General features: G+C 44.0%; 1 protein-coding gene across 9 annotated transcripts in view; it reads left to right on the plus strand.

Moving 5' to 3' along the window:
- The window catches only part of ARAP2 (ArfGAP with RhoGAP domain, ankyrin repeat and PH domain 2), a 402332-nt gene that overhangs the window by 238846 nt on the left and 146906 nt on the right, over positions 1-16580 (plus strand). For all 9 annotated transcript variants that reach the window (XM_033947679.1, XM_033947686.1, XM_033947705.1 and 6 more), the window contains 2 exons: positions 77-240; positions 3649-3861. In XM_033947679.1, the coding sequence (XP_033803570.1) occupies positions 77-240; positions 3649-3861 (377 nt within the window). The remainder of the gene's footprint in view (positions 1-76; positions 241-3648; positions 3862-16580) is intronic.

The raw sequence follows: 16580 nt of genomic DNA on the forward strand, positions 1-16580 counted from the left end.
AAGTGGTTAATAAACATGTTTGAAAATTAAATTTAAAATATATCCTAAAATTTTGAAATATTTGTAAACTTTGCAGAACATTCTACATCCATGGCCACACACAATTAGATTTTCTAGCCTGGTCTACTGCAGTTGAAAAAGCAGCAGGTACAACTGGTGATGCTCTACAGGATCAACAACTTGGCAAAAATGATGTCCCTATTATAGTAAACAGCTGCATAGAATTTATTACACAGTATGGTGAGTATAGTATTTTCTATATTGTACATACTGTACTAATTTGTCTTGAATATGTAGGTAATAAAGACCCTATTTAGAGTATGGCAAGTGTTTGCCCCTTCCTGGTGCATCCAAGCCCAGGTTCAATAAGACCCCTCCTATGGATAGACAGAAAGACAGCACAACAACAAAGAATGCAGTTCAAGATCTTACAAGAATTCTTCCAGATCTATAAACCTAGAAAAGAGCTTAGAGATGTAAATGGGATGAAAGTAAGTTTGGAGGAATGTCAGCCATGCATGCTAGGATCGGAGCATCAATTATATCTGTGGCTGGCGTAGAACTGTGGAATGCCTTGCCTGGTATCCTACAGTTTTGTATGGGGAAGATGAATTAAAAAAAAATGCTGAAAACTCAATTATTTGCCAATGCATTTTATGCTAAGGTATATTTCAGTTGATTATCATCTTTTAGAATTTTTCTTACATCAATGTATGATTTAAAGCTTGCTTGTATTTCTGAATTGATTGAATTTGTGCTCTATCCCTATTACAACAGGGATAATTAACAATGTTATTTAGACATGTCTATGTTAATTGTGATAATCGGAGGGAAACAAGATTTTATGTATGTGGTATGGAAACCGCATAGTTGTATGTGGTACAGTACTCCCCCGGTCATTCGTGGTCAGCGATTCTCAGTCCCAGTCATTCACGGTATTTTCCGACCACGAATGACCGGGCAGGAGAGGGCAGCCGGAGCACCGGCGAGTGAAGGAAATCACTAACGGTATTCTCCGACCACCTCTTCCTGCACTAAAGTCGGGCCTCACCAATCAGGAGCTGCCCTCTCCTGTCTCCCCCGCTAAAAAACGTATTCACGGTTTTTCAAGATTTGCGTGGGTTCCTGGAACGGAACCCCCCGCGAATATCGGGGGAGTACTGTATATAAATTTTTAAATAAATAATAAATAAAAGAGCAAGATGAGTGAATGAGTAAGTGGAAATTGTGGCTCAGTGGTTAAAGCTATACCCTCAGTACCCTGAGGTCGTGGGTTCAAACCCACACTGCTCCTTGTGACCCTGGGCATGTCACTTAATTCCCCAATTGCCCCAGGTACATTAGATAGATTGTGATGCCCGCTGGGACAGACAAGGACAAATGCTTGAGTACCTGAATCAATTCATGTAAACTATTCTGAGCTCCCTGGGGAGAATGGCATAGAAAACTGAATACATAAATATTTAAAAATCTTCCTCTCTGATGATATGAGCAATCAGCAAATGGGAGATGTTAGGTTTTATCATTTGTCATTTATATTTTCTGGATCATAAAACTATTTGTATGTACAAAGAAAAGTTAGTATGTACAAAGAAAACTTCAAGGCATTCTTCAGTTACGTAAAGGGGAAGCAACCAGTGAGAGAGGAGGTGGGGCCATTGGACGATGGGGATAGGAAGGGAGTGATTAAGGAGGATAAAGAGGTAGCTGAGAGGTTGAACACGTTCTTCTCGTCGGTCTTCACGAGCGAGGACACGTCCAATATACCGGACTCAGAGGAGCTCATGAGTGGGGAGCAGGCCAAAAGATTGGGGCATATAGAGGTAAGTCGGGAGGATGTCCTCAAGCAGATTGACAGACTGAAAAGCGGCAAATCACCGGGACCGGACGGGATCCACCCAAGGGTTCTAAAGGAACTAAGTCAGGAAATAGCGGGCGCAATCCAGCATGTTTGCAACCTATCCTTGAAAACTGGAGAGGTACCAGAGGACTGGAAACTGGCGAATGTCACACCTATCTTTAAGAAGGGATCGAGAGGTGACCCCGGGAACTACAGGCCGGTGAGCCTGACTTCAGTTATAGGGAAGATGGTGGAAGCAATGATCAAGGACAGCATTTGCGAGCACATCGAGAAAAATGGCCTACTGCGGACAAGCCAGCACGGATTCTGTAAGGGAAGGTCTTGCCTGACAAACCTTCTGTACTTCTTTGAGGGAATAAGCAGTCAGGTGGACAAAGGGGAACCCATAGACATCATTTACCTCGATTTTCAAAAGGCCTTTGACAAGGTGCCACATGAAAGGCTGCTTAGGAAGCTGTGGCACCACGGGGTGGGCGGGGATGTACACAGATGGATCAAGCACTGGCTGTCAGGTAGACTACAGAGGGTCGGAGTAAAGAGCCAATATTCTGACTGGCGGGGAGTCACGAGCGGTGTGCCGCAGGGATCGGTGCTGGGGCCGCTACTCTTCAACATATTTAACAATGACCTGGAAACGGAGGCAAAGTGTGAGGTTATAAAATTTGCAGACGATACCAAGCTCTGCGCCAGAGTTAGGACCAGGGAGGAGTGTGAGGAACTGCAAAGGGACCTCGATAAGCTGGAGGACTGGGCAAACAAATGGCAAATGCGCTTTAACGTAGATAAATGCAAGGTCATGCACATAGGGAAAAAGAACCCGTTGTTCGAGTATAAAATGGGGGGGAGATTGCTGGAAGACACCGGACTTGAGAGAGACTTGGGTGTGCTAGTGGATCCATCCATGAAACCATCCGCACAGTGTGCAGCAGCCTCGAAAAAAGCCAACAGGATGCTGGGCATCATCAAGAGGGGCATATCAACCAGGACTTGGGAAGTCATCATGCCGCTGTATCGAGCGATGGTGCGCCCACATCTGGAATACTGCGTTCAATATTGGTCGCCGCACCTCAAGAAGGACATGGCAGTTCTTGAGAGAGTCCAAAGGAGGGCAACGAAACTGGTAAGAGGGCTGGAAAACTGCCCATATGCTGAGAGGCTGGATAAACTGGGGCTCTTCTCTCTGGAAAAGAGGAGGCTCAGGGGGGATATGATAGAGACCTTCAAAATACTTAGGGGCATAGAGAGGGTGGACAGGGACAGGTTCTTCAGACTAAAAGGGACGATAGGTACGAGGGGGCACTCAGAGAAACTGAAGGGAGATAGGTTCAAATCAAATGCAAGGAAGTTTTTTTTCACCCAAAGGGTCGTGGACAAATGGAATGCGCTCCCGGAGGAAGTGATCCGGCAGAGTACAGTACAGGGATTCAAACAGGGATTGGACAGATTCCTGAGGGAAAAGGGGATCGTGGGGTACTGAGGGAGGTGCTGGGGTGTTGCATAAGTATAGACCAGGTCGTGCAGGTGCAAGGCCGGAGGGTTAGGACATTGATGGGAAGATAGGACTTCGATGAGAAACCTAGGGGGCAAGGGGGCCCCTTCTGGTGATTAAAGCAGGTCATGACCTGTTGGGCCGCCGCGGGGGCGGACTGCTGGGCGGGATGGACCTCTGGTCTGACCCGGCAGAGGCACTGCTTATGTTCTTATGTTAGTCATCTGATGTTATAAAATGCAATGTTGACATGATTGTCAGATTATATAACTGAGCAAAATTGTTTTCATAATCTCAGGTCTAGGGTACAAATTCATTTACCTGACGAATGGCAGCCCTTCCACGGTGAATGAGCTACTAGACAATTTCAAAAAAGACGCAAGAAATGTTAAACTGAGGACTGGGAAACACCAGTTGGAAGATGTGACTGATGTGCTGAAATGTTATCTATCAAACATAGATGATGCACTCCTCACAAAAGAACTATATCCATACTGGATTTCAGCACTAGGTAAGATCATTCAAATATTTAAAGCCTTACTGCTTTCCATAGTAAAGGAGGCTTATGCAATTACCCCATCTGTGTGTCTTTGTGTGTGTATGTTCAGTCTTCACTAATATATTTCACACTGAATATTTTGTCTACTCCAGATTTTCAGGGCAAGTGAAAGGCAACTTGAGGATTTTGACAGCAGTATGGTTTTTTTCCCCCCTATTATTATACAAAATTTCATAAAATCACATGTGTAGTTGTTATTCCCTAGTAAGCTTTCAGGCTGGTTTTGCATCCAGGTAACATCAAATTTTTCAGTGGTGTGGTTAGGGTGAGCGGCACCCGGGGTGGTGGTGGCGGCCCCCCTGCCCCTCCACCCGTGCACCCCCTTCCCTTTCCCTTTTAAACTTCTCTGGTGGGAGCAAAATGCTGCCCATGTCTGGGTCGGCTCACCTTTGACGTTACTTCCTAGGCGATGGTCCTGGAAGTGAGGTCAGAGAGAGTGCAATAAAGGTATGGGGAAGGCAAGGGGCATGGAGAAGAGTGTGAAGCAGGGAAGCAAGCGAGAGGGTGGGGGTGGAGAAGAGGAGGGGTGCCGCTGCGCCCTTAGGAAGATCGCACCCAGGGCGGGCCGCACCCTCCTTACCCCCCCTTACTACACCACTGATCAGGAGGTCTATAAGGATCACAAAATAGTATTTTGAAGGAAAGGGGTGAATTGATTAATTCCATGTATATAAACCATAATGTTTTTGTTTTTCAGCTGATCATACTTTAGTTTCAGGACATGCAGGGTAGAGTTTTGATAGAAGAGTTTTGATAGATGAGAGTTTTGATAGAAGCATATTTTTTGTTAATTTATTCAATGGTTCCGCATATGTAGTTGCCCACCCCTTGATATCATTTTGGTTTTGGATCCAATCTGAGTGAAATTTTAAGAATATGTAAGAGGATCTTCAAGTATCATGACAAATATGTTTGGATAAAAATAAAAATTAGAATAGTAAAGTCTTTACTAGGCATTGCAGCCATTTTTGAACTTTCCTTCAGAATTGCCTTTATAGAATTTTTCTCCTTTCTGTCTTTTGTTTCAGATTTTTTACAATTACTGTATATACTCGAAAATAAACCAATCCGATTATATAAACCAAGGAAACCTTCCACCCCACCCAAAAAAAAGGGGAGAAAACGTTTGTGCTAATATAAACCAGGGGTTGGGTATATTGAATTGCCCTGCCTTGCAGCCAGTCCTCCCTGACTTACTCCCTCCTTTTTTCCTTCCCTCCCTCCCCAGCTCTTCACCCATCCTCCAATGTCTGCAGGCCTCCCATGAGCTGGGACAGGAGCGATCGTTCCCATGACCTGTCCCAACCAACTGTTAACCACCCCGCCTTCTGGACCCACAGTCTTAGATTGGTTCTCAAAATTCTTACGTTTCTGCTCCTACTTCGTTAACATGAATGGCTACTCATCCCTCCCGTGGAAACCGATTTGTGGAGTTCCTCAGGGCTCACCTTTCACCTCTATCCATGATTCTTTTCAATGTCTATATGTCCTCCCTGAAACTCCTCCAACTGTCCCCCTTGGAAACCCTTTACACTTACGCCGATGACATCCTTGTCCTCCTCAAGACCGACTCTAACCTCACCAATCTCTCTGAGAACATCTCTTCATGTATATCGAGCCTCCAATCCTGGGCCCTCACCGTACAAATGAAATTAAACGAGATCAAAACAAAACTACTTTGGCTCGGCCCAAAATTAGATCAGCTACCCACCCTCATCTCACTGTCCTCTGGCACCAAATTGCAGCTCGAACACTCATGCAAAGTTCTGGGCATCATCATTGATTCCACACTGTCCTTCAATGACCACCTTAATTCCTTAGTAAAAAAATGCTTTTTCAATCTTCACATGTTAAGGAAAGTGAGATCCTGTTTTCATCATCACTTTGCTGTCCTCGTACAATCCATCATTCTTTCCAGACTGGATTACTGTAATTCCATCTACATAAGCCTGACAAAGAAAAGCCTTCATAGACTCCAGCGGATCCAGAACACTGTGTCTAAACTAATCTTCGCAAAAAACAAATTTGACCACGTCTCCCCGCTTCTGTCTAAGCTTCACTGGCTCCCAGTAATCCTTAGGGTTCACTACAAATGCGCCTGCCTAACCTTCAAGTCTCTACACGGTATCCTGCCTCCCCTTTTTCCACTATCCTGGAACTCCTCTAATCCCAATACCACCAGATCCACTCAAAAATTCAAACTATCCTTCCCCTCTTTAAAAGGCATTTCCTATGCAGGAAAATTAGGGACTTCCCTCTTCTTCAGGATCACCGAACTCTGGAACAGCTTTACTACCCCGCTTCGGAGCCTGACCTCCCTCCAACTCTTCCGAAAACATTTGAAAACTTGGCTTTTCTCTAAAATGCAATGACCCCTCCCTCATCGATATACGAAGTCCCTCTAAACTTCTCTTTCTAAGTCCTTTTACTTTTCATTGTAGTTCCTTTCTATACCAACTCCTGTAAACCGTGCCGAGCTCTGTGGAGCTCTGTGGAGATGATGCGATATACAAACTTAAGGTTTAGTTTAGTTTAGTTTAGGCCTCCCACATCCCTGCTTTAAGCCCTGGTGGTCCAGCGGTGAGTCAGGACAGGAGTGATCCTTCTTGCGTCCTGTCCCAGCCAACTGTTAACCACCCCATCTCCAGGAACCCTCTACAACATACCTTTTGAACCCTGGTGGTCTAGCAGTGAAGCTGGCCAGGAACGATTTTTCTTCGCTCCTGCCCCATGTGGAGCTGCAATCAGAAATGGCTGCGCAAGATCCCGGGGCAGTTTTATGAGACCATGAGAACTCACGAGACTGCCCCGTGGACTTATAAGTCATTTCTGATTGCGGCTCTGCATGGAGCAGAAGCAAAGAAAAATTGCTTCTTCCCCACTTCATTGCTAGACCACCAGGGTTTAAATGATACGTTGTAGAGAGGTCCAGGAAGCAGGGTGGTTAACAGTTGGCTGGGACAGGATGCGGGAAGAATCGCTCCTATCCCGGCTCACCGCTGGACCACTAGGGCTTAAGGCAGGCCTGCAATGGGTTCGGGTGGTAGGTGGGGGAGCGCGCAGATTTGAGGACCCGAATATTAACAGAGAGCCCCATTTTTTGGGCCATCTTTTTGGCCCATAAATCTCAGTTTGTATTTGAATATATGTAGTAAATTCATGTCTCTAAGACATGGGGCTCATAATCGAAAGAGAAAAACGTCCAAAAAATGGCCTAAGTCGGCACTTGGACAAACATTGTCAAAATACATCCAAGTGCCGATAATAAAAACGGGTTTTGGACGTATTTCTAAATGACCTAGTCCTTCATAGTGCTGCTGAACGACCAAAGCTAAATGGGGTGTTTCAGGAGGAGTGTCGAGGGTGGGAGTTGGGCGGGACATGGGCTGGCTTAGACTTATTCGTACACCATGTATAACCGAAAGTTATACAGCCCAAGATCAACGGAACTTGGACATTGTGATTTAGACCATTTAAAACATTGTCTAACCGCCAGTCCGTGGACTGGTGCCGGTCTGCAGGAAATTTCTGCCGGTCTGCGCAGAGCCAGCGAGATTGATTAACTTCAATTTCCTGCCGGTCCGCGCAGGGCCGGCAAGATCAACAAGATATTTTCAGCTGGTCCACGCTGGGCAGGAGAGATCATGGGGAGCCTCCAACAGTGGCTTTCTCCCCTCTCTGCAGCTCTCCTTACTTACCAGCGCAGCGATTCAGGAAGGCAGCCTTGGGGCTTTTGCTGAGTCATGACCGTCTCTGATGATGCAACTTCCTCTTTCCTCAGAGGCGGTGCGACCCAACAAAGGACCCAAGGCTGCCTTCCTGAATCGCTGCGCTGGGAAGTAAGGAGAGCTGCTGGGAGGGGAGAAAGCCCCTATTGGAGTCTGAGAAGCTGCTGGGCAAGGAAAAAAAAGGGACAGTTGCTACTGGACCTGGAGAAGGAGAAGGAGAGATGCTGCTGGGATGGGAGGAGGGAAAGGAGTCTGGGAAGCTGCTGGGCAAGGGAAAAAAAGGGACAGATGGTACTGTAGAGGGAGAAAAAGAGATGCTGCTGGGAGGGGAGGAGGGAAAAGAGTCTGGGAAGCTCCTGGGCAAGGGGAAAAAAAGTTACAGCTGCTATTGGACCTGGAGGGAAGGAGAAGGAGAGATACTGCTGGGAGGGGAGGAAGGGAAGAGAGTTATTGCTGGACAGGAGGAGGAGAGAAGGAAAAAAGGAAGGAAACAGCTGGCAAGGAGATTAGAGGAGGGGAAGGGGAGAGACAGGCATAAGAAAGTAGAGAGATTGATGATGGGAAGGGGTCAGCAGAAAAATAAGCAGAGAGGGACAACGATGGTAGATCTGGTGTAGGAGAGATAAAAATGAGAGCAGTAAAGCTGGAATGAATCATGTAAAAAGGAGAGAGGGGGCATAGGCTGGATGGAAAGGGGAGAGGGGCATAGAAAGAAGGCAGATACAATATGGAAGTGGGAGAGAACAGACAGTGGATGGAAAGGGCAGATGCTGGATTGAAGAGATAGAGAGGGCAGACGCTGGAAGGAAGAGAGTGAAAAGAAGATGAAAGCAGAAACCAGAGATAAGAAAAGGTAGAAAAAATAATTTTATTTCTGTTTTGTGATTAGAATATATCAGATTTGAAATATATATCCTGCTAGAGCTGGTGTTAGATATAACTGGGGAATGCAAAGCCCAGGCAGTGCTTCTTTAGCTTCCAGCTGGCTTAGGGCGCTCTCTGACCTGGGGGCAATTGCCCTAGTTGCACTCCCCTAACACTATTCCTGTCATGTGTGACTGCGGTATTCTGTTAACATGATATTTCTGTGTAGCATTCTGTAATAATTTGGCTTGTTCAGTTTTCTTGATAGTACAGGGCAGTGATGGCTAACCTTTTTGAGCCCGAGTGCCCAAACTGCCGCACAAAATCAAAGAATTTCCTCAAAGTGCCAGCACGTCAATTAAATCTTAATAACAAGATTTTAGTATCTAAAAACTCTTTATAAAGTTGCCTGAACTATGTAACATCATTTTTAAAGGTTGGAATCTTTGTATTGTCAGAGAATCAATTTGATTCACAATCCTTTGGTTTTCATTTCAATTTATTGGCAATTTATAATGTTTTAATGATTTCATTCAATTTAATAAATTTAGGAAGAATTTGATTCAGTTACACAATATATTTTAAATGTATTATTCACATAACATGTCAAATGTATCCTGAGTAAAAAAAAAGATAAACTTCTTAAAACTGTTAACTGTGTCAAGACTCGGTGTGTATTCCCAAAGAGTCTATACATGTTTTTTCGTAAAATTTATAATCAAATTAGAAAATAGTTAAATCATTACATTTCTAATAATATGATGTAAAGAAAACAAAAGAGCTTTCAATTAAACCAACCGTTTTTATTGGAAATTCCAGATTGGAATACAACAGGGCCATGTAAAGTCCCTTTTTTAAATAACATCTTTAAATAATATTTAAATAACTTAGAAAGTGTCTTAACTGCAAATTGAAAACACTGCTTCATGTAAACATATGCATTGGGCATGCTCTGAAAAAAAATAATGTGATTTTTGTTGTTGCATGCATGCTGATAACTTGTCAATCCTTGGCTCATAGTGCGTTAATTTCAGAGCAACACATGCAGCACTCATGTCATCCATTAATCTGTTTCTAGCATCAGATTTTATATGATTCAAAGCCGAAAACAGCTGCTCACAAGCATAGGATGACCCAAACAAAGTAAGAAGAGCAATCCCAAGTGCTTTCATGGACTTAAAATTGTCTGGCAGAGAATTCCATGCTTTTAGGATTTCATTTTCAGAACTGCTAGCAGTGATTTCATTTTTCACCCTTTCACACTCAATACGTTCAAGAGCCGCACGCAGGTCATTGAATTTACTTTTCCAGATAGAGCTTTCTTGAAATTCCAGTAGCTCCATTTCCAAATTTTGAATATCCAACCACTGTAAGCAGGAAAGATCAAGATCTTCAAATGTGGACTTTTCTGGGGAAGTTATAAATAAAAGGGTTGTCTCCATCTTACGGAACTGAGAAAATCTTTTACTAAAATTCTCCTTTGCTTCGGCTACAATGGTGGAATATGCTTTGTGGATTTCCTGGTGTTTTTTATGACTGTCCACAAATGTTGTAGAATTATCCAAATGTATTTTTAGGTTGGGAAAATATTTTAGCTGTCCACTCTCAAGGTCTTTTTCAAAAACATGCAATTTTCTCTCAAAAGCTTTGATGTCACTAAACATGCTTTCTGCTGTTTTTTCCCATGCCTTGTAATTTTTTGTTTAGTACATTAAAGTGGTTAGTAAAATCTGTAAAGAACATGAGGTTGGTAAGCCAGGCCATGTTGGTGAGTTGAGGATAGTCTTCCCCCTTTTCGTTCATAAATAGCCTAACTTCTTCCAAGCAGGCCACAAATCTCTCTAACACTCGTCCTCTGCTCAGCCACCGGACATTATTGTACATCAGTAAAGTGTTATATTGTGCCTGAACCTCATCAAGAAGGGCTTGAAATTGTCGAAAATTAAGAGCACACGCCATGATGAAGTTCACCATTTTTGTTACATCTTTGAGGACATCGTCAAGTTTTTTGCTGCTTTCTTTGGCGCAGAGAGCCTCTTGATGTATTATGTAGTGAAATTGAATCAGTGGATGTTTTGCTTCCTTAGCAAAGAAATGAATGAATCCTGATGTTGTCCCCACCATGCTAGGTGCTCCATCGCTAGTAACTGAAACCACTTTTTCTGGACTTATGTCTAGTGATGAAAAAGCCTCCATCACAGCATTGTGGATATCTATCCCTTGTGTTCTTCCAGGCAAAGACAGCAGTTTTACCAGCTCTTCTCTCATGATGTCACCAGTAGCATAAAGCAAAATGAGCGCTAGTCTTGCATGGTTAGTAATATCTGTACTTTCATCCAAGAACATGGAGTAGAAGGGTGCTTTTTGTAAGTCGCAAGTAAGCTGTTGACTAACATCAGCAGCCATTCGCAGAACCCTATCTTTTGCAGTATTTCTGCTTAGTGGCATCTCAGAGATGCGCTGCACAATTTTATCCTTGTTTTGGAAATCATGGAAGAGTGAATTACTCCCAGCCAAAATTGCCTTTTTGATAAAATCTCCATCAGAGAGGGGCTTACCATGTTTTGCCATGCACAGTGAAATTTGAAAGCTGGCAACTGTAAGATGATTAGTTTTTGAAAGATAGTTGCTAAAACTAAGAGACTGGGAGTGATATTTCTTTAATTTTCCTATAAGGAACTCTTTTCTTTGAGCTAAACCAAGTTCAGCAACACTGTTATGGTTGGTCTCAAAGTGACGTTTGACACTTGATGTGCGAGACACAACACTTTCATTACACATAATACACAATGCTTTCCCACTGTGTTCAATCATTCCATATGTCTCTGTCCAGGCCTCTTGGAATGGTTTTCCACTATCTGTTTTTGCTTTTTTTGCTGTACTCATTTTCTTTGTTCAAGACTTCAAGTCTACAAAAAGATAAAATTTGTATAATAAAAAAAATCTAATGAAGTGCTGTATACAAATCCGTCCCCATAAAAAAATATGTGATTGGGGAATTTTACTAATTGTAGACATCCATTTTGGTCAAAAAATATACTGTCCGGGTGAAAACCGGACTTGTGCAACCTGAGTGTATGGGAAAAGGACTTTTATTTTTCATTATTGGAGCCTTTATTATTTTATTATGATGTTTACAAAAGCACTGTGAAGAGCCACATATACACTTTACTGTTTTTTGCTATATTGAGTTTTCCATAAGGTACAGCGCAGAGGATTAGTGTGTTGGTTGTTCACAGAGAGCCCAGCCCTCCTCTCAGCTTACTGAACTTCTCTATGCAATCATCATAAGCAGCTTTTTTATTTCCTCGAATTTAGCATGTCCCCCATGGAAGATACAGAGGTTTTTACAGAGAAGCACATTATTAGACACATTAACATCCCCCCATATCCTCACTTCTCTAGCATGGGAGCACTAGGAACTGTTCCTGATTACAGATGTCACATGTGGAGTCACACTACAGCCTCACTGAGTTCCTGTGACAGACTCAGTGTGAAGCTTCTCTTCCTCCCCCCACTTCCCCCTCACACACTGCCTGGCTCATAGGATACTAAGGGGAAGACAGGCAGGCTAAACATCCACTCACAGGACTGCAGCCAGCACAGGAGGATGGGCCGCGGCCCACCGGGACAAAGCCCGGTCCTCCCAATGGCCAGTCCGGCCCTGTTGCCAGGTGAGTTGCAAAGCAGACACCGACACACTCGCCTCCCACCGCATATCTTAATTGCGGACTAGAGAGTTGCGCGGAGACAGAAATCCCACCCGTCCCCACCCGTCCCCGCCAAAGTCTCACCTGTCCCCACCCGTCCCCGTGAGGAATCCCACCCGTCCCCGTGAGGAATCCCTCTGTCCCCACCCGTCCCCGCGAGGAACGTCCTCCATCCCCGCCCGTCCCCGTGAGGAATCCCCTCTGTCCCCGCCCATCCCTATAAACTTCAGAAATAGTTATTTCATTTAATTATGCTACTGAATTAAAGGCTCTGGTAGAAACCCATTTACAAATAAGCAAAAAGACTTTATTAATTTGGAAATATTAATTGGGAAGAATACACACTTTGTAAATGGGTTTCTACCAGAGCCTCTTTTGTTTATAAATTTTTATCAACACAACTAATATACTACTTTATCCTGAAGCAAAAAAAAAGAAAAAAAGAAATATAATTCTTTTCCTACCTTTGTTGCCTGGTTTCTGCTTTCCTCATGTTCTCATTCAGTTCCTTCCATCCACTGTCTCTCTTCCTTCTGCGTCTTCCATTTGCTCTGTTACTGTGCCTCTCCCATAGTCTGGCATCTCTGTCTTCTTCCCTGCCAGCGTCTTCTCCCCACTCTCTCTTCCCCATTTCCTTTCAGTGTCGTCCTCCCCCCCATCTTCCCCATGTCCTGTCAGTGTCCTTCTCCCCCCTCTGTCTTCCCCATGGCCTTTCAGCATCCTTCTCCACCCCCCCGTCTTCCCCATGGCCTTTCAGCGTCCTTCTCCACCCCCCAATCTTCCCCATGTCCTTTCAGCGTCCTTCTCCACCCCTTTGTCTTCCCCATGTGCTTTCAGTGTCCTTCCCCCCCACCCCGTATTCCCCATGGCCTTTCAGCGTCCTTCTCCACCCCTTTGTCTTCCCCAGTGTTTTCAGCATCCTTCTCCCCCCTCTTTCTCTCCCGCCCCGTGTGCAGCACAGCCGGCCAGGTCCCCTTACTTTTGTGGCGCTTCCCTGACCGACAGACCGACAACAGCCCCGGTCTGACAAACCTCCCTGCCCTTAACCGCAAATCTAAATTTCCTTCTTACAGCTGCTGTAAGAAGGTAATTTTGATTTGCGGTTAAGGGTAGGGAGGTTTGTCGGACCAGGGCTGTTGTCGGTCGGTCGGGTTAGCGCTACAAAAGTAAGGGGACCTGGCCGGCTGTGCTGCACACGGGGCGGGGCGGACCGCCCCCTCCCTTGGTAGCCACTCGAGTCGCGAGGCTACTCCTCCTTACCTACCCTGCCTGCAGTACAGAGCCGAACGGAAGTTTTCCCGACGTCAGCCCTCCCTCCCTCCGACGTCAGCGCTGACGTCGGGAAGACTTCCGTTCGGCTCTGAGCTGCAAGCAGAGCAGGTAGGGAGAAAAGCCGCGCGACTTAGTACATCCAGCCCCGTTCCCGTGCAGCTCTCTATTGCAGACCTTCCCACGTGCCAGCTGCAAGGCCTTCGCGTGCCACAGCTGGCACGCGTGCCATAGGTTCGCCATCGCTGATATAGGGGATATATATGAAGGGGAGGGGAGATGGGTTTTGTTGATCCTTGCCCTGTATTATTTGTATTTATAAAATGACAATTGTACAGAATATTGTTTCTTTTTATACTTTAATAAAATACATTCAATATAAAATCATAACTGAGGCTTGCGTGGATGGGATCAGATGATTTGCGGGGACGGAGCTCACAGAGATGGGGCAGAAACGGGTTTTTTTAATTTTAGTCCTAGTAGTATGCCGGCCCACAAAATAATTCTTTTATTTCTGCCGGTCCACTGGTCTAAGTCACAATAAAACCCACCTTAAGTCACCAGATAAGCACTGCAAACATATAAAACAGACCCCCACACACTACCCCAGTGATCACCGACCCCCCCCCCCCTCATAAAAATCGTAATCACACCTTTAAAATTCAGCCTCCAGACCATCATCACCTGGCAGTCTGGCATATGAAAGTCTAGTCGTCTAGCACAGAGGCGGCTTAAGCCGTCTTGGGGTGGGTTAGGGACCCATGGAGAGGAGGACCCATGCCCATAAGCCCCTGTAATCACTGCATTGATAATGTGCACTCCCCTACACACCCCAAAACCCTTTTCTACTGGCATATAAGTGGCTCATGTAGCCATAAGGGCTATTAAGGTGGTAGATAAGTGGGCCTAGGGGATTCTGGAGGTGGTTTGGGGGGCTCACCATGACCTATAAGGGAGCTGTAGTGAGGAGAAGCCATGGCACCCTTTTTGTGAAGTTCACAGCAGTGCCATGTAAGGTACTCCACTATTTAGGTGCCATGTCTGGGTGTTCAGTCCATCACTTTGCAGACCCCTCCCACGTCCAACAGGGCTTGTTCTAGGCATTTTTGACTTGGATGAAAAGTTGGACGGAAATGTGGTGTAAAGATGGACGATTTAGCGACTTGGACGATCAGATCAGCAGGACGTATAGTTAGACGATTTTCGAAACAAAAAAATTTTGGACGTATTTTTTGAAAATGTATCATAGGCTGTTTTTTACTTTGGACAACTTGCGACTTAGACGAAAACGGACTTAGACGTTCCTTTCGATTATGCCCCTCCATATGTTTTGTATCAATTAAAACATACATAAGATAAAAACAAATCTTATTATAAAATCTACATAATAAAACAATTTTTTCTCATCAATTGTCAACTAATAAATCACAAGAGTACAACAGCAAACATGGTTAAACAGATTCATTTCTTCAAAAGCCGACTAATAAATCACAAAAATGCAGTAACAAGCAGCTGAGTTTTCAACTGCTTCTTAAATTGAAACTGGTTTACACACTGTTGTAATTGGCCCACCAGGGCATTCCACATTTTTAACACCAGCAATACAGAAAATCATTGCTCTATTTTCTGCATAATTTCCCTGCACTATTGAAATTAATAGCTTTTGATTTCGGATCATAAAGATCTATTAGGCTTAAAAAGTGCTATAATTTGTTGAAAGTACCATGGTGTTTGATGGTAAATAGTCTGATGGACCACAAAAACAACTTTATGTTGCACCCAGAGCACTCATAGCAAATGGCTGCCGTGAGTTCTCGTAGTCTCTCGAGACTACGACGGGAACTCACGGCAGCCATTTTCTATGAGTGATCTGCATGCTGCAGGAGCGTAGCTAAGATTGCTCCTGCCCCAAAAGCCCACTAGACCACCAGGTAAGGTCTGGGATGCCGGGAGGCGGGGAAGGTCCGGAATTAGCTTTAAAAAAAAAAAAAAAAATCACAAATAACCGAATCCGCGGATACTGAAACCACGGCCATCCTGTCAACTCCCATTACTAACCTTGCTGCGGCAGTTTGTACCAATTGTAACGTTCTCCCTCTTGTTTTCGAAATTCCAAGGAGCTGCAGTGGGAATTGAACCCAGTTCCCTAGGTTCTCAGGTTACTGCCCCAACCATTAGGATACTCCTCCACTATCCTCCAGTTGTTATTTTTTGTCGGGTTTAAAGTAGTTCTTAAATATTGCTTATATTTTCCCAATATTTTTGCCAAATATAGAGGTCATCCCAACCACAAACTCTTAAAAACAAGAGTTATAATTTTGGCCCTCACACTACACTTCATTGGCAATCAGAGAAGTTGGAACAGAAGAGGATCACCTATTTTAGGTTTATGATTCAGTGATTACTGATGGAGCTTAAAGTTGTGCAATTTGTTCCTCTCTGAGATCCACATTGGCATATCTGCACTTCAGGAAGCTGATGCAAAACTGATATTTGTACATTATTGCTGAGGCCATGAAGAGACATAAAGCACAGATAGAGGTTGGGTTTTAGTTTTGCTGGTGCAGCAGTTGAAAATGAAGCCTTCGTGGATTAGGGTTTTATTCATTTATTTATTTAATTCATTTTCTAACCTGTTGTCCCCAAAGAACTCAAAACAGATTACAGATTTTAATATGTCTTATGCTTATATTATAACCACATTGGTGCATCTAACTTTTAGGAACCCCCCGTGTCCATGCCCCTCCCATGGCCACACACCCTTTTTGGTTCTGCATGCTAGAATTTACTTACATATGTGTGTGTAAATTCTTATTAGTGATGATAATTGCTTGTTAGTGACCAATTATTGGTGCTAATTGGCTCATCAATCAATTAAGTTGCACACACAACTCAAAGCACCATATATAGAATCCTGGGCATTTTGGCAATTCAGTTATTTGGATCCTGCAATTAGATGACAAAGAACACCCGGTAGGATTCTATTCTATAAAGAAATATAGACATCTAGGTGCTATTATAGAATACTAGTTTCAAGTTTATTTAAAATTTCTTATACCACCTAATCAAACCTTCTAGTCGGTGTACAAAAATGTTAAAA

The sequence above is a fragment of the Geotrypetes seraphini genome, chromosome 1 (genome assembly GCF_902459505.1).
Source record: "Geotrypetes seraphini chromosome 1, aGeoSer1.1, whole genome shotgun sequence".
Lineage (NCBI taxonomy): Eukaryota > Metazoa > Chordata > Amphibia > Gymnophiona > Dermophiidae > Geotrypetes > Geotrypetes seraphini.